This window comes from Vigna unguiculata, chromosome 5, assembly GCF_004118075.2.
Source record: "Vigna unguiculata cultivar IT97K-499-35 chromosome 5, ASM411807v1, whole genome shotgun sequence".
Classification (NCBI taxonomy): Eukaryota; Viridiplantae; Streptophyta; class Magnoliopsida; order Fabales; family Fabaceae; genus Vigna; species Vigna unguiculata.
The window spans coordinates 40,871,724-40,899,452 of record NC_040283.1 but is presented as its reverse complement, the minus strand read 5'-3'; the positions used below and the strand labels follow the sequence as shown (position 1 = coordinate 40,899,452).

The 27,729-nt window shown below is 27.5% G+C and overlaps 1 protein-coding gene across 1 annotated transcript; it reads right to left on the bottom strand.

The window, feature by feature from the left end:
• Nucleotides 1-12,552: 12,552 nt before the first annotated feature.
• Nucleotides 12,553-13,380, bottom strand: LOC114184052 (photosystem II repair protein PSB27-H1, chloroplastic). The gene has a single exon (XM_028071288.1). The coding sequence runs from the start codon at nt 13,312-13,314 to the stop codon at nt 12,799-12,801; it is 516 nt and encodes a 171-aa protein (XP_027927089.1). The 5' UTR covers nt 13,315-13,380; the 3' UTR covers nt 12,553-12,798.
• Between the last annotated feature and the right edge of the window lie 14,349 nt (nt 13,381-27,729).

The window sequence follows — 27,729 nt, the reverse complement described above, 5'->3', positions numbered from 1 at the left end:
ACAAACTATTTTCACTCAATCAAAATCTAATTAATATATTTCAAGTAAAAAGTTTCGTAATCTAAGTTAATATTAAGAAGTTATAAAATTAGTCTAGCAATAAAAATTTAAAAAGGACGACGAGAAACATCGTAGGTTTGAACTAACTATTAATATTTACGGATAAAAATATATATATTTTTTCTAAAACTAATTCAAGATTTTAAAATTGTTATTTTCATCGAATTGTATATAATCAGCTGTATTATATTAAAATTAATTCAAAAAATTGTTGTCTTTTTTAATAATAATCACGGCTGCATAGTCTACCACCAATAAAGTGATTAAACCGTTGTCTAATATCTTGACTATTGTTTTGCTATTTTATACAACATATTTAATTTGTTATGTAAACTAAAAAAATTGGTACAGTGCAGTTTAACAAAATTATAAAACATGCCATCACTATTTTCCACATTACCTACCTCTGACTACTAGTATTATCTTAATTTAGCATTATACTGGATTAAAGCTAAAGGTAAAAGAAGTGATTTCGAAGAAAATATGTTCGACGAATCAAACGTTATTTACGACAGAGTTAAATATATGTTTTTAGTTTTTAATTTTTTAGTAAAAATTAAAATTAATTTTTAATTAAAATTTTAGATTAATTTAGTTTTTATGTTTAAAAATATATAGATTTAATCGATTTAATCACATTTTATTACATTTATTTAATATTTTAAACATGTATATTTATCTGTTGCAACTTTTTATCATCAACTAAAAACATCATAAAAAACTTCAAAATAAAACCATACATACCCAACAAACAAAAAACATACGCCATGGTGTATTAGTATAATGTAACCATGATAAAAAGAAATAGACACCCATCCATATACAGCAAATAAACCACCCTATAGCTATATCACTCCAAACAGTACCCACTAATTAATATTGGTGTTGCTCTTTTCAATTATAATCAACTTAATCTAACTATAATAATTATATGATAAAAGTTAAACTAATATCAAAGATTTCAACTAAACTAGCTAAATCAAATTAAACAAACGAACATATAGAATTTATTATTATAGCCACGACGTTGATTGATCCAGAAAAAAAAGAGAAAAAAAAAGGAGAAACAAAATGTGGTTGATCACTGCAGTGGTAGTGGTGGGGTTTAGCTCACATGTATTATGGACAAAATTATGGTGGCAGTTCCAAAATTATGGATAAAATTCTCACCAAACTAGTCTTAATAAAACTTCATTCTTTGTAGAATAGAATAACTATGTTCACTCATGCAAACAGAACACTATACATGTTCACTCCAAAGCTTCATAAATTCCAATTAATTCAATTAATTCATTGCTTGTGCACCTCGTGAATTGATTTTGGAATAGAAAAATTCATAAAATTGTGCACCCTAAATCTCATAAAAATCAATAATCTTACAAAGGAATCTATATGACAAGTTCAATCGTCTTGCACTCCTTTTCTTCGTTTCCCCTTACAAAAACTTACTCAATCAAAAATTTCTTAGCTATAGAAATCACACTAGATGGTAACGAAACATTACCTATATCGAGTGCGGCAAAGATGCCACGAAAAGCACGAGTGCAAAATGAGTGTTGGGCGCTAAGTGCAGAATAAGTGTGGAACGAGCGCGGAACGAGGACGAAACAAAATGCACGAGTGAGGGTGCTGAGTGCAGTAAAAACAAACGGTGTTCAGTGCGGTAGAAACCAACAGTGTTCAGTGCGGCAGAAACGATTCTTGAATCAGGAAGAATGGGCGCTGATGAAGAAAGGAATGTGAAGGCGCCAATTTTTTTTTTTTAATTAAAGCAAGAAAACACTAGACAACACTATTTAATTACATGCTCTCTATTAGTATCCCAACACATAGCACTTATCTCTACAAACGCTTTCTTTTGATTTACTGAAGTTTGTAAAAAAAAAAAATAGAGAGCGCTCATTCAGAAACGAACAGTGTTTAATGCAACAGAAACGAGTCTTAGATACCAGAAAGAATGGACACTAATGAAGAAAGGGATGTGAGGGCGCCAACTTTATTTTTTTAATTAAAGCAACAGAACACTAGACAACACTCTTTAATTACATGCTCTCTATTAGTATCCCAATACATAACACTTATCTCTACAAGTGACAACCAACACTCTTTAATTACATGCTCTCTATTAGTATTTCAATACATAGCACTTATCTTTACAAGCGCTTTCTTTTGATTTACTAAAGTTTTTAAAGAAAAAATAAATAAAAAATAGAGAGCGCTCATTCAGAAACGAACGATGTTCAGTGCGACAGAAACGAGTCTTGGGTACCAAAAAGAATGGACATTGATGAAGAAAGAAATGTGAGGGCGCCAACTTTTTTTTTTTAATTAAAGCAATAGAACACTAGACAACACTCTTTAATTACATGCTCTCTATTAGTATCCCAATACATAGCACTTATCTCTACAAGCGCTTTCTTTTTATTTACTAAAGTTTTTACAGAAAAAAAAAAGAAAATAGAGAGCGCTCATTCAGAGTGTGACAGAAATGAGTCTTGGGTACCAGAAAGAATGAGCACTGATGAGAAAAGGAATGTAAGAGCACCAACTCTTTTTTAATTAAAGCAGCAAAACAATAGACAACACTCTTTAATTACATGCTCTCTATTAGTATTTCAATATATAACACTTATCCTTACCAGCGCTTTCTTTTGATTTATTAAAAAAAAATTAAAAAAAAAATAAAAAATAGAAAGCGTTCATTAAAAAAACATGTTGTTAATGTGAAGTAAATAAATAGCGCTTATTTCAACGAGTTCTCTCTTTTGAGCCCGTGTTTCTATAGAAAGCGGTTTTTTAATTAAACACTCTCTAAAGTGCACTATTTGATATTTTGGCATAGTGTAAAAATAAAACACTAACCTATATTTTCTAACTATATCCTTAATTTATTATTGTTTAATCCTATCTGCCCCGTGGTCACATTGATCTTAAATCTATCTATCTTTGTTCAGAGAGAAACTCTCAATTATACAATTCATTGAAAGGAGGGAAGTTACCACAAACCCCTTTATATTCCATTAACTAGAAGAAGGAAGCACGAGCCTGCAACCACTGCAAGTCAAACCAACTGTTTCTGAGGATAATTATAAACATCATGTTACCTTATATCAATCATGTTGCTCTGTTTTCATTTCCTTTGTCCTTTTCTACGTAAAATATTATATCTATTCAAATGAACACATTTTAGGTGCCATGATTTACCGTTTATAAAACTCCACCAATCAATGTAAAAAGGGTAGAAAGTTAGACAAAAAAATATTGGATATAATGTAAATAAGGAAATAATATGAAATATTATGAAAACAAAGAGTGATTTGACAATAAAAAGTTTGCAATTTTGCCTAAAAAATTATATAAAAAAGTTTATAAGTGTAGCAAAAAGAATTGTAGGAAAAAGTTGCAGTTTTTTTTGTCAAAAAAATAATAATATTTTTATTAAATATCAATTAATATAGTTTTGAGGTGTGAACATACATATATATGTTGTGCTTTATTTTACGTTTGATGTGTTTATGTTAGAAGAGATTATCTTCCTATTATATTATTTTTTTAAAATAAAACTGTAGCAAACTAAGAATTGTTAGAAAAAATTGGAATGCGGTTCTCCTATGTTGGGTTTAGTCCATGGACAACCAACTTTCTGCAAGCCTGGCTAAGGTTTATGTTTTGTCACGAGCTATCCGTTTGTTTTTTACTTGGGAGCCTGTGATTCTGTTGCCAGAAACAACTGTAAAAAAAATAATGTAGCACTGATACTGTATCAACTGGGACAAGTGGAAAAACTGTGAATTGTGTTTGAATTTTGATATGTAAAACTATTGCGGAAGAAGATACAAGGATTACCCTTCGGTCATGGTTTGTTATGAGAATCTACTGTGAAACTAATGTTGACAAATAAATGAGGACTAACCTTTCATAATTGTTATCGTTACATGAGTTAAATATGTTTTTGTTACTTAACTTTCAGTTAAAATTAGAATTAGTTCTTCTTTGAAATCTTGACCTAATTTAGTCCTCTAATTTTAGAAATATTTGGATTTAGTCCTTTTAACTAATTTTTTAAAATTTATTTAATATTTAAAAACGTGTTTCATGAAAGTATTTGAGTGTTTATCCCGCTTGACACATTTTTGCTTCAATGTTAGCTAAAAATCTGTCTTGAAATACGTTTGGAACATCAGATAAACTTAACAAAAATTTGGTTAAAATGACTAAATCCAAACATTTGTAAAGTTAGAAGACTAAATTAAGTCAAAGTTTCAGAGATTGACTAATTCCAATTTTTATTAAAAGTTAAGGGACAAAAAACATATTTAATGTTTAATATTGTGACGAGAATCTCTTAATGTGTTTTTTCATTTTAAATTCTTAATCTCTAAAGTTTGGTAATAATTATAAAAGAGAACAAATTTGATATCAAAGACAAAATATATGTAAAATTTATAAAATTATATGTCCATCACAAAATAGTTATCGTAATAAATTAAATTGTTATCAATTATATATAATTACATTATCAAAATTTACGTGACGGTTATAAAATTAATTGACAAATAACATTAATAAAAATAATTGAGTATAAATATCTCGTATTATTTCACGTTATCTCACATATTACGTATTTGAATACGCATATATGCTTTTAAAAAGGAGTTGGTATTGTAAGGACCGGACCTATGACTATAAGAATATGTGGACAAAATGTTTAGGCTTTCGTTTGTAACTTTAATCCTGTCAACTTGATTTCATCTTTATGAGTATCCTTTGACAGTTAAAAAGTTTTGGAAGGGGACCAGGAACAAAGGAGGAAAACATGGGTTTCCATACACTCTGTGGTCTACTTGCTTTTCTTCATTTTGTTTTGCTTTTTGGTAGAAGGGAAGTGTGACTCTGCATTCATAAAAGTGTGCCCCAGAGTTAGGTTTTAGCTCAGAAAGGAAGGTGGGATATAAATAAGATCAGATTTTTTTAATATTATGGTCATCAATTATTTTATCTTTATTTTAAATATTATTAAATTACTTAGCAATTATTACATATAAATGTCTCTATCTTTCTACTTAATTAGTAATCTCGAATTCGAATCCTAAATGTTACTATTTAAACACTTGAACTTAACTTTATGGCTCCTATACTAATTCTACATATGTCTCCAATAATTAATATTATCGTGGAGGTGGAGGATGGATACTTTTGTCTAAAAATTATAAAAAACTGTTTCATAGTAATTTTGGGTTTTGCTAAGCTAAATAAAATTTAAGGTCGAGACCTAATTATCCATAATATGTTTTGAGTATATTCTCAAAGCCATCTCAGCTGTCAATCTCATTAAAATGTATCATTAAGTCATCGTTGAGAAATCTTGATCAATAATTTTTAAAAAACAATATTTTCAAATTAACCATAATTTTAATGTATAATATGTTGAAAGTGTCACATCAATTAAAAATAAGATAATATCATAATATATAGTGAAGTGCAAACTTCACATTACAAATCGATTTTGTGAGATTTAATTAGACTTAAAGTCCAATTTTTAACATGGTATTAGAACAGATTTGGTTTAAAAAGTTTATCCTAACAAAATTTATGTTTCCTGAACATATAGTTCCACGCATTAGCTGCTATTGGACCTGTTATTGACTACTTTTCCTTCTCAAGTTCTCCATACATCTAAGAGATTTGATGAGTTAGGTGACAACACTCAAATTAAGAGACTCAAGTTATTAGTTACTTTTTTTTATTTCTCCAAATTGTTAGCAAGAGGATTGATAACTTTTTTCTATCTTTATTCTCATCTAACAACTAAGTCACGTTATCACTCCTTACTTATATGTCATTACCAGGTCCATAGGTATATAAATTATAGAAGATAGAATCATGATTAAAAGAATATTTGAGACTTCCTTAAGTAATTTATCAAATATAGTAAAGAATATATTACAAGAATTGTTTCTTACCTCATTAAGAAAATAATTTCCTTAATATGGAAATTTTGAGTGTCCTAATTCACTATATTAATAGAAAAGTTTTAAATTGTTAAATAAGACTTTGACTTGTGAGTAAACTTGACTTTCAGGTGAATTGGAAAGCAATCGAGAATTATTGTCCAAGTTGATTTGATCAAACCCACTTAATTCGTATGCTGAGGTGAGCTTCAAAAGCGAAATCAATACGTATTAATTTGTTTTTATTTTTCTCAAGATTTTCAGTTTGCTTTTTTGTTTTCCTTTTTTTGTTTTTTTTAATGTTTTTTTTAATATTTTGTTCTTCTTCTTTGAGTTTGTTGTTATAAACTATTGTGTTGTTTGAGCTCGTTGTACTTATGTTTTTCTTTTCATATATTTAGTTTATCTTTTTTTAATTAAATCAGTCAATGATTATAAGTCAACCCATTTCTTATGGCACGGAGGTACTTAAATAAAAAAATAATATATAATTTTAGAATGTTGTATAGAACTTCATAGAATATTATTAATAAAAATTAATGAGACAATCACTATGTTATTTTTTATGGGAAAATCAGTCTATTTATTTTTGAATAGCTTCAAAAATAGTTTTTATTATCTTGAAATTTATCTAAATCTAATTTGAATAATGAATACGCTTACAATAAACCTAATGCAACATGATCGTTATAACACTTGTCAAATTCATGTCCACGCCTTAGGACGTGGTCGGTTCTTTTAAGGTGCAATTTCGTATGAAAATTCTAAAAGAATTATTGATTTATAAGACAACTATAATATATGAATTAATTTTTGTATGTAATCACTTATAAGCATTTAATATATATTTTTAAATAATAATAGTGTTTTTTAAATTTTACTTTTTTTAAATATATAGTTAATTTATTTTTCAATTATAAATTTTCAATAATTTAAAATATTTATCATAATTTATTTTAATTTTGATTTTGATTTTGTTCAGATGTTTTAGTTTGGTATCCATTTTTTAAAATGTTTCAATTGCGTTTCAACTTCTGAAAAAGTACCTCAATTAGGTCTTTTTCATAAAAGAAAATTATTAACATCGTTAACAACATGCCACGTGTCAGTCTCTGGATTTTTTAACTTTTTAAAAAAAAATTAAATTTTTTTTAAACGTGTCAGGTCTTTGGTGTGGCACTGAAGTGTCATATGGCAGGGTACTTCCATGTGTTAGTGTCATTACCAAGGGTCATTCTCCTAATTTCAATTTAGTGTCACATATGTCTATCTGTTTCAATTTAGTCCTCACATATGTCTATTTGTTTCAATTTAGTCTCATTTGTTTTTTTTTTTCAAAATAGAAAAATATTGTCTCTCTTAATAAAAAAATTATTATTTATATAAATGTTATATTGATATTTGTTATTAAAAATGACTTACAAAATTAAGTATTGATATTTATATTAAAATTTAGTTGTAAAAATCAAGAATAACAAAACATGGGTTAACAATTAAAAAAATATAATATGTTATAACGTCATTTTCAAAATAAAAAAAATATTGTTTTCTTTCTTAATTTGAAATTTGAGAGCAAAATTATTATATATATATATATATATATATATATATATATAAATGTTATATGTATGTATTTTTTTTTAAATAGTGCAATATTTTCTTAAATTGAATCAAAAGGATGTAGGTGGAACTAAATTGAAACAAATATACATATGTGAAAACTAAATTGAAATCAAGACAATAACACTTGGTAGTGACACGGTCTTGCCACACGACACTGGTGTCACGTGTCACACCAAAGAACTGACACGTGGCACAAAAAAATTCAAAAAAAATCTTTAAAAAAATTTAAAAAAATTAAAAAAGATTATAGACTGACACATGGCAAGTCGTTAATGTCATTAATATTTTTTTTTTGAAATGGACCTAATTGAGATACTTTTTCAAGAGTTTGGACGCAATTGAAATATTTTTAGAAGTGGGTACCAAACTGAAACATCAGAACAAAAATGTGTATCATCCAACTAATTAAGTCTTTAAAAGGCAATTGAGAGTTGAATGGTTGACCGCATGTCTCGTGAGATCTCTCTCAGTTGCCGGCAGTTGGATTGTCCACAAGATTCTACCTGAGTCTTTTACACATATTATGTGGCTCAACGTGCTGAACGATGAACAATGTGTCTGTCGGGTTGTCGTTAGTTGGATGGTCTACAAGACTATTTCCTAGTCTTTTATACAATTTATGTGTTATGCTGATCGGCCAATCGAGCAACACAATCAATATTCACTTAGTAGCATCATTATCCATGAGGAACAAAAGTATGGTTGTTGAAACTTTTGTCTCACATTAATTATAACATTTATTGTTTCAATAGAATGAGACTGACTTCAAGATTGGAGCACCTATGACAGTTACAACACTGAACAGACCACAAAACATGAGACTTGGAAACCACAAAACTTGTTTTAGTAAACATTGACTCCTACCCAAAACAGTTATAATTAAAAGATATAAATAAATTATTTTTTTATTAATTTATATCAACAAATTTAATTGTATGTCTATAATTATTTTATACAAATATAAGCTCATACACACTCACACGACGTGGTCACTTATTTAAAATAAAATAAAAATCGCAAAAACAATTAAAAATAAATGAAATCATTAATTGGTTAAAAGAGTTTTAGAATGAAATAATCAGTATAATAATATATCAAAGTCTATGATTTTTTAAAATTTACTCAAATAAGTTAATTTCATAAAAAATTGCGTAATTTTCTTGAAAAACCGCAATTAATCTAATCCAACATTCCTCTCTTCTTTAATAGAGCTACATCATATTATTATAATATTTGAGTATGTTTAGACAATATAATAGCAAAAAATAAAGTATAATCAAAGAAAGTTTGAATAAAATAGTCTGTAAAACATTGTGGTAGGAGTGGCTTGGGTTACACAGTAAGTCTCACTTTGAAATGCTTTTGAAAATCCCCAAATTATGTTTTTGGGTTTCTAAAAAGTAAACCAAAAGTTGTATGAAAAAGTGAGAAAGATAAAAGAAAGAGTTTAACTAAATTAAGCACTTAATTTGATTGATGTCGTTTAAGTGGCAACAAAAGATAACTTTTCTCCCTTTAAATATGATGCTGGAAATGAAAATTTGATTGGAACTGTAGAAACTCTATATTGGAATGTAGTTGTAGCATTATATTAGATAATTTAACTTCTTTCACTTAAATTCATTTTGGTATATAAATATATAATTTTGCTTCTTATAAAAGAATTTATTGCAAAATTAATTTTTCATTTTTAAATTAAACAAATTTAATTCACAACTAATTTACAGTCAATTATATCCGGCAGAATGAAATGAATTAAAATTATTTGTTAAACTTATTATTAATGTCTTACAATTTATGATCCATTTATTTATAACTTAGGTCATTTATTATTGTCTAACACTTATTTGTATCTTAAATTTTATGATATTTTATTAATATTTATTAATGAAATATTTAATTTATAAAATAATAGTATTTTTATGATAACAATAATTTATAATGTTTATTTTGATAATTTAATACATATAATTTTTATTTGAATTTATAGAATAACAATTATATATTTATCATATTTTTTAAAATAAATTATTATATTTTTAAAAATTTGTATATACTTTTTAATATATATATATATATATATATATATATATATATATATTATTTTAAAAATAATCATATTAACATATTAAATATTTTTCATTTAATACACTATCATATTCGTGTATCACAGTTTAAAATAGTTAATTGATATTATTTTCACTTAGTATATCCATATATTTTATTATCTTTTCAGTAAGAGGTAACAGTTTTTATTCTTTCAATTTTTGGTGGTCTAGATGGTAGAACTCCTCGGCCCAGTTTCATTAAACAAGCCTGTTTTGGGCCTCCGGCTTATAAACAAGTTTAGTTTTCCTTCAAAGGATTGGGGCATTCAAATATAATTCGGAATGCATTTTTTATTTGTATTTCGAAATCTACGATTAAAAATACATTTTTTATTTTGCATTTTAAAATATAAAATATAAATTTTATATTATACAATCTAAAATATCTCCGAGTTGTGTATTTTAATTTGATTTTTTTTTCATTCTAAATTATTTAACTTTTTATATGTTTGTGTTTGAATAATGTTATTTAATATATATATATATATAAGAATATATATATAAATTAAATATATATATATATATATATATATATATATATATATATATATATATTACTTTTAACATTGTAATACCACTGAGTAATATTAGTGATGATAATTAAAAAACAATCTTTACAAATACAAATACAAAGTAATCACTACACACTTTGATAAAGAAAAATATTGAATTTATGTCTACTTACCTAAATTCACAAACAAATAATTTAAAACAATATTAAATAAAAATAACTTTTATCAATATTAGTTAAAACTTCTTTACTTATATATTGATTAAAAAAATAACTATGTCATCTATCAATGGAAAATAATCAAAATTTATCAATAACAAGAGTTATATTTAACATAATATACAATATCTCAAGTTATTCTTACTAGAGAAATAATTATAAGAATGTAGCTTAAAATAGGGCGAACTGGGTGAAAAAGAAAAGGAGAAGAGAGAAAAGAAGTTTAAAGATATTATAAGTGGAACCGAAGAAATGTAGTCCATTGCTATATACCCAGTTAACGAATAAAAAAAGTACACCTAATTAGCTTAATATTTTGTAAAATACTTATTTCATCTTTCTTTGAAGATCAAATACACAACCCGAAATTCAATTTATAAGGATGTTAAATTATTTATTTGATTATAATTTTTAAATTTCAGTTATTATAGTTTTTAAAAAAGCTATTTTTTAGTAGGTTTAATTATGCCTTTGGTCCTCATTTTGCAGTCAAAATCTCAAGATGGTACCAAAATTTTTAAAAGTCTCAAAATGGTCCCCTTTTTTGTTGAAACGTCTCATGTTTGCCCTTCCCGTTAAGTCAAGGTTGATGCCGTTAGAGGGAGTGCCACGTTCCTCAATTTTTTGAATTTTTTTATTAATTTTTTTTGAATTTTTATTTTATTTTGAATTTTTATTTTAAATTTTTTTAAAAAAATCAAAAAAATTGCCACGTGTCAAGCTGTCATCGTGCTACGTGGTAGTGACAGTGACACGTGTCAGTATTACGCCACGTGTCATTTTGTTAGTCTCAATTTGGTCCCTTTATTTTAATTTGTCTCAATTTAGTCCAAATTTTTGTAAAAATGAGCAATTTTGTCCCCCTTCAAATTGAAACAAAATTTAATTTTATATAAATGTTATACAAATTATTAAATTTGATATTTTTATTTAAATTGATATTTTTATTATATATTTTTAACATAGCTAAGTTTAGTTAAAATTTTGTTTCACATTCAACTTTACTTAAAATTGTTTTCAAATTTTAAATTTATATGTGTTTTATTGTAACATGAACTAGGTAATTTATGATTTTTTTCTATTAACATTATTTTCTATTAACAACTTTTAAACCATTTTAAATAAAGTTCAATGTAAAATATTAATTAAATGAACTTAATTTGGTTAAAAATATTTACTTGAAATATCAATTTTGATGGAACTATTTGTGTACATTTATACAGAAATTAAATTTGATTTCAATTTGGAGAGGGACAAAATTGATAAATTTTTACAAAAATTGGAATTAAATTGAGACAAATTAAAATAAAAGGACCAAATTGAGACTAACAAAATGACACGTGGCGTAATACTGACACGTGTCACTATCACTGCCACGTGGCACGATGACAGCTTGACACGTGACAATTTTTTTATTTTTTTAAAAAAATTCAAAAAAAAATTAATAAAAAATTCAAAAAATCGAGGAACTGACACGTGACACTTCCTCTAACGGCGTCAACCTTGACTTAACGGGAAGGACAAACGTGAGACGTTTTAACAAAAAAGGGGACCATTTTGAGACTTTTAAAAATTTGGGTACCATTTTGAGATTTTGACTCTAAAATGGAGACCAAAAGTATAATTAAACCTTTTTAGTATTATATCATTGATTGATGCGAAATATAAAAACTAATCTTCATTAAAAAAAATTAACTGATTAACTCTAAGTAAAATCTCTCTCAACCATATTTTATCAACGTTTTAATAACTTAGAAATATAGTTTTCAATTAACTTAAGTCCTTAAAATCCCACAATTCCAGAGACTAAAATAACTAAATATATATCAAGTGAGAAATTCAAATAAGTAATTTATATAAAGAAAATAACAAAGATAATAATTAATGAGTAATTACTCAAAATAATTAAACAATATAAAAAACCCTAACTATTATAGATGAACTAAAAACAATATTATTTAAATTTAATTAGATATGTTGAGTTGTGTGGATATATAAGTGTGTTCAAAATTTGGTTCATACTCATTTGAAGAAAATTGTCTCTGCAGTTAAGAATAGCATATAATAGAAGATAATCTGATAGCAAAAAATAGAAGTGAGATAGATAAAAGAGAATTACAGAGCATAATATACTAAAAATGCCATCATGTCATAATCGGAAAATGCCTCCATTCTTTTTACTCTCACTCTATGATATGATTGCATACATACATATATAAATACATAGTTTTTTGAATAGAGTAATGATAATACAAAAAGTAAAGGAAGCAGATTAAAGAAGATCGGAGAAGAAGAAGAAGTTGAAAGAAAAGGTTGTTTGCATGACTCATCTTCCTCGGAGAAGCGCTTTCTCGGCGGTGTCGACCTCCTCCAAGATCCTGGCTCTTCGTTTGGTGGGAATGGGAGCGGTGGGTCCGAAGCTAATGTAGTGTCCGGAGACAGCATTCAGCGCCGAGTACATGTCCCTGAAGGAAGCCCTACCCAGAAGCGCTTTCTCCCTCCGGTACTTCGCCACCCACGAGTTCGAACTTTCTCTCAGATCAGCCACCGCCGTCGCCACGTTCGGGTCGTTCTTGTCCAGCGTGATTGTCGTCCTCACCTTGTTGATCACGTCCTCCGTCTCCTTCACGTACTCCTCGTCCGACGAGGCCAGTGCCGGGGCCAGCGGAAGCACGGAGGAGACGAGGGAGGCGGTGAAGGACAAGAATTGGCGGCGGCGTGGGTGGGTGGCGGTGGCGGTGGTGGGGGAGAGGGTGGCGGAGACGAGGGTTGTTGGTTTGGGCTTGACGGGGGTGAGTGATTTGGGGGTGGAGGTTGGGGTTATTAGTGTTGGGGAAGCCATGGTGTTGGAGAAAGAGAAAGGTGAGAGAGTGAGGGAAAGTAGAGAGTTTTTTTTTTTTTAGTGTTGTGGTGGTGAGAAGGAAGAAGAGGGTGTGGGTTTTTGCCACGTGGCCTTATCCTCTTATCTTTGGTTTTGGTTTTTGGATGAGAAAGCAACCAATGGTTTGTAAGCTATAGATCCACACCCACCCCTGCCCTCTAAAAAATGCCTTATTTTCAATATGATTAGGTGCACCAAGAAATTACCGGGGTACAGGAAGAAAAAATCCAAACGTGCTTTTTTCTCTGTTAACTTGACGCTAAAGAAGTTAGCTTTTACTTGCACGTCTGCAAAACGCGTATTCTGTTTTGGTAAGTGGGTGTAGAAGAAGCCCATGCTTAGAGTACATGTTGGATTGGATCCGAACCAAACAACTTATCAGTTACGTGTTGGGCCACCCTATTAGTTGTTAGATTCCAGAAAATGTGGAGTAAAACGAAATTAACATTATACTAATGATCTACCTATCTTTATATCAATTTCATAGTTTTCTAAGTTGCAAAAATCATATACTAATGCTTTGTAATGAAAATTCTAACAATATAATGATTAATTTACCTAATCTGTTTTAAAATAGGAAAATGGTATTATAATTTTTATTTTTTAACTCTCATCCTCCTCCGCTGTCTAATATAATTTAATACGAATCATTAATTAATATATCATTATATTTTATTTTTAAAAAATATCCATACTAAATCACACAAAAAATCACATCAAAAGTAAAGGACGAAAATGAATTTCTCTCAATATTGTTGATATTAAATAATAATTAATTATGATAAAATTTGTTAAAAGTAATACAAATACTGTAAGTAATATATGATATAAATGAAGAGAGAGAATTACTCCCTAATAAATAGTGTGACAGTTTTATAGGATTGTTTGATTACAATCAATATGCAATAAAATTATTAGTTTTAATAATAATTATCTTGAAAATCATGTTAAGAAAAGTGTTTAATTGATCAATAATATAAAGCAATATCGCTAGTGCATAGACATTAAACTATTTATAAAAATAGATATTAATTTATTAATATTTTTATTAGAGCAAAAGTTTATAACATTTGTTTTTTTCAATTTTGAAAATATATTGACACTATTATAGCATTACAATATTTACTAAATATATTTCATAATTTTTAATCAATATAATACTTACTTAATAAAGATTTAAAATGTTTGGCTCTAATAAAAAAAAGCCAAAAGGATTTTAAGCTGTAAAATATGTTTAAATTGAATTTAAGAAATAAATTGATATAACATGTATGGAAAATATTCAGATCAAGAAGTGTTGTTCAATAAATTGACAAGTTTTCTATTACAATCCACAACTCTACCCCCATTGAATTGTACTCTGAATTAATGATTAGAACAGGGGAGCAAGATTTCTACATTAGTCTATGCTATCTATTGGAATATTAGAGCATATTATTATTCACCTTCGACATAAAAAAAATATTGAACATTTGCACTTCTAATGACATGTTGATGGTTTTGCACTCTCTAATGGATTTGGTGATGAGATGTTTAACTAGTTGATTAATAAGAGGGAATTTGAGTATTTTCAATATACAATTTTTCTTCTATTATTTTTTAATAATATTCCACACTTTCCTATAATATAATTTTAAATAATTTTATAAGTTTTTTTTTTATTGAAATGAAGATATTTTATAAACTAAATTATAGATTTAAATAGGAGTACAAAATATTATATAATCGTAACTTTCTTAATTCTGATTTATAAAACTAAAATGTTATAAAAGCATAATACATGTGGAAAACAATAAAAGAATAGAAATTATAGAATGAATTATATGTTTTAATTTGGTATCAGAACTATTTTTTTTATTTGTTTTTCATGAATTATTAAAGCTCTCCGTGACAGAGATAGAAAAAATAGAACTTTTGTGATACTTAAACATCAATTATACGAAGATTATTTTTTTTCGTATACATTTTGTTTTTCAATTTTATTTTCATTTTTCTTCATTTAAATAATTGCTAAATTAAATACAATTATTTTATAAATAAAATAGTTATTTTATTGTAAAATCTTAGAAAATGGTATTTTAAGAGTGGTAGTTGTGTGAGAACTGATATTCGATTATTTTAATATTAAAAGATTTTAGTATAAATAAAAATGTTATAAAGAGTTTCATTATTTTAAAACACACTATATATCTAGAAATCACTTTTCTAGAGTCTCTTACTTCTCTACAATAGTTCTGTTTTATTGAAGAATCGAGACTATAAGATTGATCCTCTTAACGAGCTCTTCAAGTTGGATTGATCAGTTTCTATATTCACGTAAGTTGAGTTTCTGTCTTCTTTTTTGTCTATTTTGGTTTTCTCTTGCATGTGAGCTCTTTCGCTTGCATGTGTCGTTTTATTCATCAGTATGAGTCTCTGTTGATCAATGATCATAACGATATGCCCTGATCATTCTTGTGATGTTTCTATGTGTAGATAGAGCATTTTGTGGAATTAGAGGTGTTTGGCGTTCGTAGAGCTATTTAACAGGGATATCAGGTAAGGTAAGCTAATTTCTCTATTTTAATTCTTAAACATGTTAGGAATGCATATTGTATGATTATTTTGTGATTGATTGAGGTATCTGCTATGTGGTATTGCTTGTGATGTTTGAAAGCCATGAAGATTTATGTTTTACCTGTTATTCGAGAAATAACTGTTGTGTTATAGGTGCGTTTGAGTTCAATTGGTGTGAATGTTTTAATAGAATTGATGTTTGATATTTGAATGGTCTATACAAACGTTTTGAAGTTGTTGGACTAGCTGAATATGCATAATTATGTTTAGATCAGTTTTTCTAGGATTTTGCAGACTCGTTGGGCGAGCATTACTCGTTGAGCAAGTGAGTTGATTGGAAAAATTATGTAGAATATTGATCTGCAAAATTATGCAAATTCGCAAACTCGTTGGACGAGTCATTACTCTTTGGACGAGTCATTACTTTTTGGGCGAATTTCTAAGTTATGGACTTTCAGACTTGGGAAGTCGTTGGACGAGTAATTCTCACTAGGCTCTTTATGTGAAGATTTTTCAACTGTAGCTCCAGTGGCAAATTTGTTGGGCGAGCCATTTGGTCGCTCATCGAGAAGGGGACTTTCACCTCTCGCCCAACAATATGTGCTCACTGGGTGAGTAAGTCAAAACCTGAAATTTGTATTTTTGAGTTAAATTGGATGATATTTTAGTTATTATAGAAGCTTTGTAACTATTATGAATGATGAGTATATGATATGAGATTAATTATAGGAGACTGAGTTGAGATTGGTTGATACTAATCCAAGGAGGATTAGCATTGGTTATGGTAGTGTATGCATTGAAATAAAGATTGTCTTAGCAGTTATCCTGATGCTCTAATAACCATTCAAATTCTCGATTAGAGAGGAATGGAGTATGTGGTGAGAGAAGCAACAGGTCCTAGCCTAGGAGTTTTTCCTTGACCATAGGTGTCAATGGAATGACCTTGTATGGTAGAGTTTTCACTCTTGTCGCTCTGGAGAGCATGAAATGCCACTACAAGTGCAAAACTAATTGGATCCGACCTTAATGTATGTATCTGAATTAATTGAGTCGTAATTTATATATATATATATATATATATATATATATATATATATATATATATATATATATATATATATATATATATATATATATATATATATATATATATATATATATATATATATATGCTTGTATGTAGTTGTTATATATATCAATATTATATAGTTTGAGATAATTCTTTAAAATTCATTAGCTTATCATTCTTTTGTGCTTCTGTCTTGTGTTGTTTATTTTCATTTTGTGATTATCACTATATATATATATATATATATATATATATATATATATATATATATATATGCTTGTCTGTAGTTGTTATATATATCAATATTATATAGTTTGATATAATTCTTTAAAATTCATTAGCTTATCATTCTTTTGTGTTTCTGTCTTGTGTTGTTTGTTTTCATTTTGTGATTATCACCTATTTGGTGGGAGCAACAATGATTGTGGTTTCAGAGGCACATCTGGAGGGTGAAGAGCCATCCTTTAGGTCCAAAGAGGGTTTTAGTAAGAAACTGTTGTAATGGTCAATCTTGTCTAGAAGTAGAAAATGTTTGGTTTGTATAATTGATATATTTATATAGTCCTACTATTTGTAAGACTTAATTAATATATTAAGGTGAAACATCATATTTGATTAGTTTTAAACTGTTAAAATTGAGATGTTATATTTATTATTTTAACTTTTAAATTTCTATTTATTTTCAATTTTGTGTTTCCACGAATAAATCTAATTATGACATGTATTCACATACGGATAGAGAAAAAAAAAATCTTTTATGATAAAAATATATGAAGAATAGTATGTTGAAAAAAAGTGCTAATATTCATGAAGTAAAAAGTTAAGTGAACCCATAATATATCTAAAGCTTTCTAAAAATACATTTTCCATTGTTTAAATAATAATTTTTAACATCATAATCCCTTTTTGTACATTTTGTTTTCATTCCTTCTATTTATCTCCTCTGCCAACATAGAATTGTATTTCAACTTTTGCCATAATAGTAGATCATAAGTGTTTGCGGGCAACCACTTGTTCAGGTCTCAAAATGTTTGTCCGAAATTGTAGGTCCCAACTGTTTTTTCAGTTTGATATCCTTCATTTCTGCTCGACCTTCCAGTACGAAAGCGACTCTTCATTTTGGTGCTTTTTTTTTTCTGCTGTGACAGAAAAAATGGGAACAAATAATAAACGAGTTTGAAGATTGAAAAGGGAAGAAAAGAAAGCATAACAGACTGAGTTGCTGATAACATTTTTTTTGTCCTTTGAATGGGTGAGATGAGAGCCTGAAGCCATTTGTTTTACCCAAGCCATGTTCCTCGAGAAGAAGATTTAAAAAGAAAAGGAAAATGATATTTTAATCCATTTTTTTTATCTACTTTTAATCCATCACTCTCATCACCCTTAGATCATCTATTTTATATTTTTGTAGTGATGTGATGATTTAAGGGTAATGAGACTGATAAATTAAAAGTAGGTTAAAAAAAGTGGATTAAAGTATCATTATCCGAAGAAAAAACACTCTTCATTTATGTGGCAAAATATGTGTTAAAAAGTATATTTTAAACATAATTTAATCTTACAAAATCAACTTATAAAGTAAGATTTACAATTATTTATATACCACAAATTAATTTTATGTTTAGTCAATACGAGACTTTCAACCCATCATTTTACACCAAAATATATATTTCTTGAATGTGTGAATAGACATATATAATGATTGAATAAAAATTGAAACAATAAATTCAATAAAATAATATATTTAATTATGATAAACTCTAATCCATGATTTTGATATCATATTAAGAGTATAATTTAAATTTAATTAAACCTTACAAAATCCATTTTATAAAATAATAATTATTTTCACTTATATATTGATGATCGATTTTTAATCTATAGATGAGTTCTAGTCACATCTTGATGTACTATATTTGTTTGTTTATCACTTGCCAAATTCAAAGTTAAGGTACTATTATTTCCTTTGTTATGGACATGTGGGAATTTATGAAGATAGATTAAGATGGTGGCCTTGTCAGCAACACTAAAATTAATAAATGGTGTCTAAGTAGGTTTTACATGTAGATCTGTTGTTACATTGGTGATATAGTTAAAGGGCAACTAAAAAAATCAACAATTTGACCTATAATCAATGCATGAGCCAACATGGGAAATCTTTCATAAATATCTCATGGATTTGTCTCCTACACAGTTGAATGTGTTAAACACTTCCTTCCCCTCTTCATTAAACTTGGTTTCATAATCACCAATCAACACAAAATATTATAATACCTAAAATTAAAACTAAGATTGTATATTTTTAACATTTGGTGGAGATTATTATGTAAGGGAGGACAAGAAGTGAGCAACACGTTTATGATATGAGTACACTGTTTACTCAGTCTCTTGTCAAATTCAACACAGCTTCCAGAATGTAACCATTCTTAAAATGAAAGAAGATAAAAAACAAAGAAAGAAAATACTTTTTTTTTATAAATTGACATAATGAAAAAAATGAAAAGGGTACTATCAATAACTGCTAAAATAGAAAACAGAGAGTCACTCTATTTATAATAATTTTAAACCAATAAATATATAACAATCTTATCGATTTTTAACTATTGTCCTTTAACATTTGGCTATTTATATAAAGGTTTAATTAGTCAGATAATACTCATTTTCATTTAAATATGTCAGTTTCGTATTCGTTTTTAAAAATGTGTCAATTGAGTTTTAATTTTTGAAAATATATCTCAATTAGTTCCTTTTCAGCAAAAAATTATTAACACCGTTAAAGGTATTAATATTTAAAATGACTTACAAAATTAAGTATTAATATTTATATTAAAATTTAGTAGTAAAAGTTATGAATTAAGTATAGACTTTAGTAATTTTTGTCTGAAAGAGAACTGATTAAGACACTTTTTCAAAGATTGAGACTAGATTGGCACATTTTTTAAAGCGGGTACTAAACTAACACATCTGAACGAATGTGTGTACCATCCGACTAATTAAACTTTGTATAACATATCACACTTTTATTATTATTATTATTATTAGTATTATTTTTTATGAAATTACCTAACGCATCTAACAAAAGTAAAATCTTGACCAAAATACCGAGACAGCCGGCCCATAATCTCCTATCAAACCTTTTACGACTCATTCCATTGATTGCGTCCACTCTCAATTGCTTATCTTAAATTAAATCCTTCTTCTTTCCTTACAAATAAATATCAGATCATTTTTTCATAAAATGAAAACAATCTTTACCAAACATCTACCTGCCAATAAAATATTTTTAACCTACACCACAACAAAAATAAAAAATTACAGTATTATATTGTAAAGTTTTACAATACTTTTTGGCTGTTCAATTATAAATCTTAGTCTCGTGGCCCCATTTCTTATCAACAAACACTTTATAGGCAGCTAAATGGGACACCATCCAATCAGATAACATGGTTTAAACAGATTGCAGATAAACTTCAGACCACAACATTCTTAAAAAAATAGAGTGGTGATGTTGTTTGAGGAACATTATATATTAGTAGTTTAAGGTATTTTAATACTGTAACATAACATGTAACTAGATATTTGTAAATCTTACTTAAGCAATTACTTATCATCCCATGCAGTGTTTGCAAGTCACATCCACTAACATTATCAGCACTTAACTTTTGGCACCTGTTTTAAATTATAACATGATCGATCTCCATTAATGTTTATGTATTTTTTTTATGTTGGAAGATGTGAGAGTGAGTTTTGCAGGGGCACGAAACTAGCATTTGATTCGAAACCGATTGACATTCCTAACCAGACTATCGATCAGGCAGTTCAAGAATAAGTAGTCAAAGATTGTCTAGACAGACAATTTTTTGGGTTGTTGATGTGACTATTTTTCCAAAATAATTTGTCACATCAACAATTCAAGAGATTGTCCGCCTGTAGTGAACGACCTTCAATCACTTATTTTTGAATTGTCTGATCAGTAATCTGGTCAGAAACGTCAATACGTCGTACGATACACTTTGTTTCCCCTTTTGAGGGTGTTGGAAAAGATGAATGAGTAAAGCTTTGAAAATGGTTTTGATGTGATGAAGAAAAAGAGGTGGCAATTAAAGTCAGAGCATAGATACGGTGCCTAATTGTTTGCAGGAGCACCCAATTATCTGTTTGCAGAATTAATTTGTGACACAGATTCAACAGTATCGATCGTTGAAGGGTTTAAGCTTTCCATATCTGATTGCTCACTTAATAATATTGCAAAAATTATTGGTCCGTTGATGGATACACGACCAAGAGGATCATGTTACCTGTCACCTAACATCTGTGGGTAGAAAACATGATACATCACAAATCTCTATTTATATATATGATAAAGAAAGGAAATTCCCAGTCATGTAGTCAAATTAAAACAGTAACTTTTACATACTATAGTTTAATGAACAACATATTTGTAATGGTGAGCAATGCCAATATTTATGGTCATAACTATTCTTATATTCTTAATTATGAGTACTCTAATAGTCGTTTTTATTTGTATTTTCATTTTATAATGTGATATGTTTTCTTAAAATTAAAGATTTAAGATATAAAAAAAATCTATAAATTTTATAATTATTTAGTTATTTTATACCATATGAAGATGAATTTGACTTTAATATTACTATATATCGGATTCTTTTAAAAGGATTCACCTAAGAACAAATTCATATAAAAGACTATGACAATCCTTCTAATATAAAATCTTAAGTAAGACATCTCTAAATCTTCTTTATATATTACTTAACTTTTTTATTTATATTATATAGAGATTTAAAATCATGTTTAAATTTCTAGTTTTTGTGACAAATTGGTGTACATCTCTATGGTTAGTTGTGATAAATTTGTGTGCAATGGATCAATAGTCATGGAAAATAAAGAGGTATGGTATTGTGTTTGTGGTATTACAAGAAAATTGCTATTATTGATGACACAAACGTTGATAATAGCAAAAATACATGGTAATTAAAGTTTATCAATGGATTACCAACAACAATAAATTTGTCGATAAAAATTTTGTCAAAAATTTTATCGATATATTTAGGAATTTGTTGGTATTGATGATCACAAATTTGTCGATAGATATATGTCTGGAATTATTAGTGGATTATGGGACCATATGAATGAATAAAAAATTATCATAAAACTTTGCAGGAAATTTGTCATTCAATTTACCAATGAATTTATTGACAAAAAAAATTGTTGATAATAGGATTTATAAGTTATTAACAAATGTTATCAACGAAATTGGTTGTCAAACTACTTACTGATAAAAATATTCGTCGATAACAAAAATTTTAAATTACTGAAAGATCTTACCAAAAAAATTTAGTAATAGATTCATTATCGACAGAAATATCTTTTGATAATTAAAATTCTAAAATACATCGATAAATTTGAATTTTCTAAAATATAGAGGATTTTATATGTGTTCTAATTTAAACCAATATATTTAAAGGATTTTATGTGTTGTAATTTAAACCAACATGAAAGTTATTTCCTAATTTATAAATTTATTAATATTTGATTGGTAGATTAGATACATCACCATAATAAATGGTTACTAAATTTTATTTTTATGATAGTGTCATAATGGTGGTGGTAAGGATGATGATAACAAATGTAGTTAGTGAAATACTAAGGAGATAGTGATGGCATAGTAGTAGTTATTACGATGAATCTGACAATAATTATGTGACAATAGTTTTAACCACGATGTAGATGGCAATTGCTATAATAAAAATATAACAATAAAAACAAATCCCAATTGGAAAAGAAACCAAATTACACGTACCCATACATAACCAATGTGAAAAAGTAATATCAATTTTTTTAATAAAAAGAATCAGTTATCTTATTATTGAAACACACACAATTAGACAAAAACTAAATTACAATTTATATAATTAAAAATTTAAATCAGTGATTTGTGAGATTGGATTACCAAATTTATATATAATAAAAATGTAAATGATGAGAGGTAAAAAAAAAAGAAAATCTTATTGTATCATCTTTTAATTTAACTCTTTATTATTATAATGAAATATAATAAACAATAAGATAAAAATCATATTTTACTGCAATATCGAACTATTAATTATTATAAGAAGAAATAGTCATGGATTGAAACTAGTTCAAGTTTTGGTAACCAAACACAACATTTTTTTTACTGTAACACGCACGTCTCCCGTATCAGCATATGGAATAGTCTGCATTTTAAGGAGCTTGCTATAAGGTATAAAGAAAATTCAATAAATAAAGTAAAAGTATAAATATACAATAAAAATGACGCTATAATAATTAATTTTAAAACAGTGGCTTACTACAAAATTAGGTTTGCGGTATATAATGCTTGCAGTTTGCATTAGAAGAAGCACGTGGTGGAACTCAAGCTGAATTGTCACTGTCATTTATTCAGGCCTGATTGTGTGGACCATTTACAACCCTAATTTCAATCAAATGTTCTTTCTTTTAAAAGTTTTTTTTTTTAATTTAAATAAGTATTTATTTCTTTGTAAATAAATTATTGTTATTTATTTTTAAAAAAATAATCCTGTCTATTTTTTTAATTAAATAAATTAAAATAAAAAATTACTTATTTCAAAAACACTTATTTTAACCTTAAACCAGTAAGATGAGTCCTACTATTGTTTACCGGATAATGAAGCACGTGACTAAATAATTAAATTTATAGAATACGGTTGAAAAAATCCGACGACAATCGCACGTGATTTGGTGAAACAGAATTTGTAACCTTTACAAAACATATAAAAAAGATTATTGTAGGAAAATAATCAAACTTGAAAATGCAAAATTTTCTTTTATGTTTGTAGTAAATTCTAAAAGAGATTCTCAAATGTTGTTAATTATATGAATATGTTTATTAACATTTTCTTTTCATAATGATAAGTACTTGAGAATCCCACTAGCTATATATTAATTTTCTAATTATATTATTGTTTACTTGTCCTCGCGCTCTTTTTCTTATCATTTGATTCTTTATAGAACGCTAAAGTATAGCCAAATCTAATCATACACTTCTTTTCTATATTTATGCAAAAATATATTCCAAATTAAAATATTTCATAAATGTCTCTTAAAATCAAGTGGAAAGACATGCCACTCAACATTTTTTTTAAATATTAAATTTATCTTCTTAGTGAGTTCCATCTTTTAATAATTTAACATGGTTAATTTGATATTAGAGAGGTTACTAAGACTAGGTTGATGATAGGTATATAGTTATCTTCTTATAGGTTCTCATCGAGTTTCACTACAAATTATATTCATTCTTATCTTCAAGAGAAAAGCTGAAGTATATGGGTTATTCTTCTTTCCTCTAACAATTTGTATTTTACTTCTTTCCTCTAACAAGGTTGGAAAAGCAAGTAAAATGTATTTACAAAAGCCACAAAATATAACCATCTTTGCATTTCTGAATTTCCACTTTTTATAGAATTTTCGTGCTTTACTTTTTATTTTACCAATAAATTAGATTTCAATATTAATTAATTAGTGTAGATTTTGAATTGTAAAAAATATTTACGTTCAAAATAGTAACAGGTCGGAGAAAATCAACAAATATATAATGAAAATGCGCTCCAAATATTATAATTATTTGAACTCGTTGAATTTGAATTCTTAGGTGATTTGAATAATTCTTTGTACGTAGAAGTAATCAACATAATATGAAATATGAAATTGGGCAAATCAGTGTTAGCACTTTTTATGCAGAAATTAATAGTGAAATAATAAGAGACAGGGATACCTTGAAATATTGTTTGACCTGCCCTAATACCACGTCTTGCTATATTATATACCCTATTAAACCAACAATGTCAATGATTGTCACAATTAGCAAAAGTAAACTGCGTCAATTAAATTGGTTGAAATTCAAATCTTTCCTATTTAATGTGTTCGAATATTAAGATGGGAGAGCCCTAATCATAATTTTTATTTTATTTTTTAAAAAATCACTTCTTTTAGCTGTAAACTTGAAATCCATTTACTAATAAAAAAATTTGTTACATATTAAATTTATATAGCATAACATTTCTATAGAAAATAAGCTTTGAATACAATATAGCGGGAATGATAAATATTTGAATGAAAAAAGGAAGAAAGATTATATATAAAATAAAAATAAGTAATTATAAGTGTGAATATGTTAATGACTTCTAAAAAAAATCTCTTGAAGTTGAAACGAAAGAAAAATTATCTCACAATTAAGAATAAGAGTATTGAAGTAATACAAAAACTTATTGGAGATCACAAATGACTACATTCCAATGGTACTGGAACAAAATTTGAAATCAATTTCAACACTAATGTAAAGTGAGGTGATGTAGTCATATTCCAATCATAAAAAATAAACACACAAAATATGTTTGAATTTAGATTTGGTCGACTTAACTTTTCATCAGGACTTACTCAACTTGACTTTTTGGTCTGGACTGACCCAACTCAATTATTCGTTCTGGACAAATACGAATTGATTCTTTGATCCGAGTTTGACTCGACTTGGTTATTTGACTTGGGTCGACTATGCTTGATTCTTCGGTCCATATTGACTCAACTTGATATTTGGTCCGATAGACCTAACTTAAGCTTAGCTCGTGATGGCTTATTTTTACCCTTTGACTTGATTCAATTTGTCTCGAATTTTGGTTCGGATCAAATCAACTTAACTCTTTGACTTAAACTGACTTGATTTGATTCTTGTGTTCAGGTTAGTTTGAATTAATCTTTTAGTATGAGTCTAATTGACTTGACCTCGACCGAACCAATTTCGATTGAATTTAAAATAAGTAGATTTAAAGTTGTATAGATTTAGAATTATATGAATTGAATTTCACTTGGGATTTTTTTTTTCAACCCTTAAAACCAAATTTTGTGCTAATTCAATGGTTTAAACGGTTAATACATGAATTTTCCTTTTTGAGTGCATATGGACATTTTTCATTTACATTATTTTGTCGTGGATAACAAAATAATCGAACCTAAACTTTTTCGATGTTCCCCATTATTAATGCACATTGCAAACTATTTATTTCCAAGTCTCCTTTTTAACTAACATTCAATTAACCATTTAACTTGTAGAGGCAACTATAATTAGCCCACACATACGTGGATCCTTTTGTAAGTATCCCTTGCCAGCTTTCAAAAGGGTGAAGTGAAGTTCATTATCTTAGTTTTTTTCAAAGTCAATACATAAAATTAAGACTCCTATAGGGATGTTTTGCACCAAAACAGAGACTTTAGCACCACTGCACGCTTCTTCTGATTTTTTTTATTATTATATATATGCCTACGGAATGCGACTAACCTACAAATATATATATATATATATATATATATATATATATATATATATATATATATATATATATTTAACATTTTTTCTTATGCCATTGTTAAGTTAATTTACCCTTAAAAAAAAATAATAGTATAACAGTTAGTATTATTAGTTAGTAAGTACCCTTGCACTTACGTTCACGCGGTTTCCAACTTCCATGGCTCTCTGGGTGCTACATCACAACACCGATTCAGTTAAAATACAAAATAGAAGCAAAAGAGGAAATTACTATCATTATAAACTGTACCTTTTCTTTTCCTCTAAACAGTTTTTTTAGGCTAACCAACAACAAAACTTGCATGCTTTCACACAACCTTTTCGCTTTCAATTAATGTTTCTTTCTTTCTTTGTTCTAACACTAATTAAAAGATTAACATCATTTTTGAAACCCATTAATTTTTTTGTTATAATTAAGTAAAGAGAAGCTGAAATGAGACAAGTGATTAGTCGTAAACATATACTGGATTGGGGTTTTACATATAGCAATAATTAGCAAGAGAAGCCATCAATTGTTGAATAGAGAAATATTAACAGTCAAATTAGTGTCTTATTAACGTCATTACATAAGGTAGGAAGTGAGTTGCAAGAAGTGATATTAAACGTCTTTGTATTTATAAGCTTAATATTTATTATTTTCACCACATAAAAATGTGATTACGCATTAAGAAGTGGTTTTTGCTGTTTTGTAACCGACACCTAATTATAAGCCTATTGATTATTTGCAAGCAAGTTCAAAGCCGTTTTAATACACTTACTTGGGAGTCACATAATACTTTAATTTCATCAAAGTTAACGGATGAAGAAAGAGTACTGTTTCGTCAGTTTACATTAAAACTTGCAACCTTATCAGTTTTTTTAATCATAAATATTTACAAAAAATACCTTAAGCTTGTCACTTCTACTTTATGTATGGCTCACATTTAATTATGAAAATAAAAATTTAGTATACACAGACTAGTCAATTCTCATGCCATTTATTGTGTTTTTCTTTTTCCACCCTTTAATTCTCCTTTTTTTTTCTCCTCTATAATCCCATAGATAAAACACTTTATCAGTGTTTATTTATAAATTGTTCCTTTCTATAAGACTCTTTGTAATTTAAAAAAAAAGAAGAAAAAGAATCTAATATATATTTAGGTGAAAAATACAAATCCGCTTTGTTTATGTAACAAAGAGTATAGCTGTTAAATTTAAATCTATGAACGAAACGAACGAAGTTTCAAAGATGAAAGCTACGGGTTTGTGGTATAGTAACAAACCTTGTTCTGTAATGAAATCGTAAAAGTTTAAAAGATGTATTATATTATTTATATTGCGTATAAAGAATTTCATAGAGTGAAACTATTGGAAGAGACGGGTGAAGCTCATA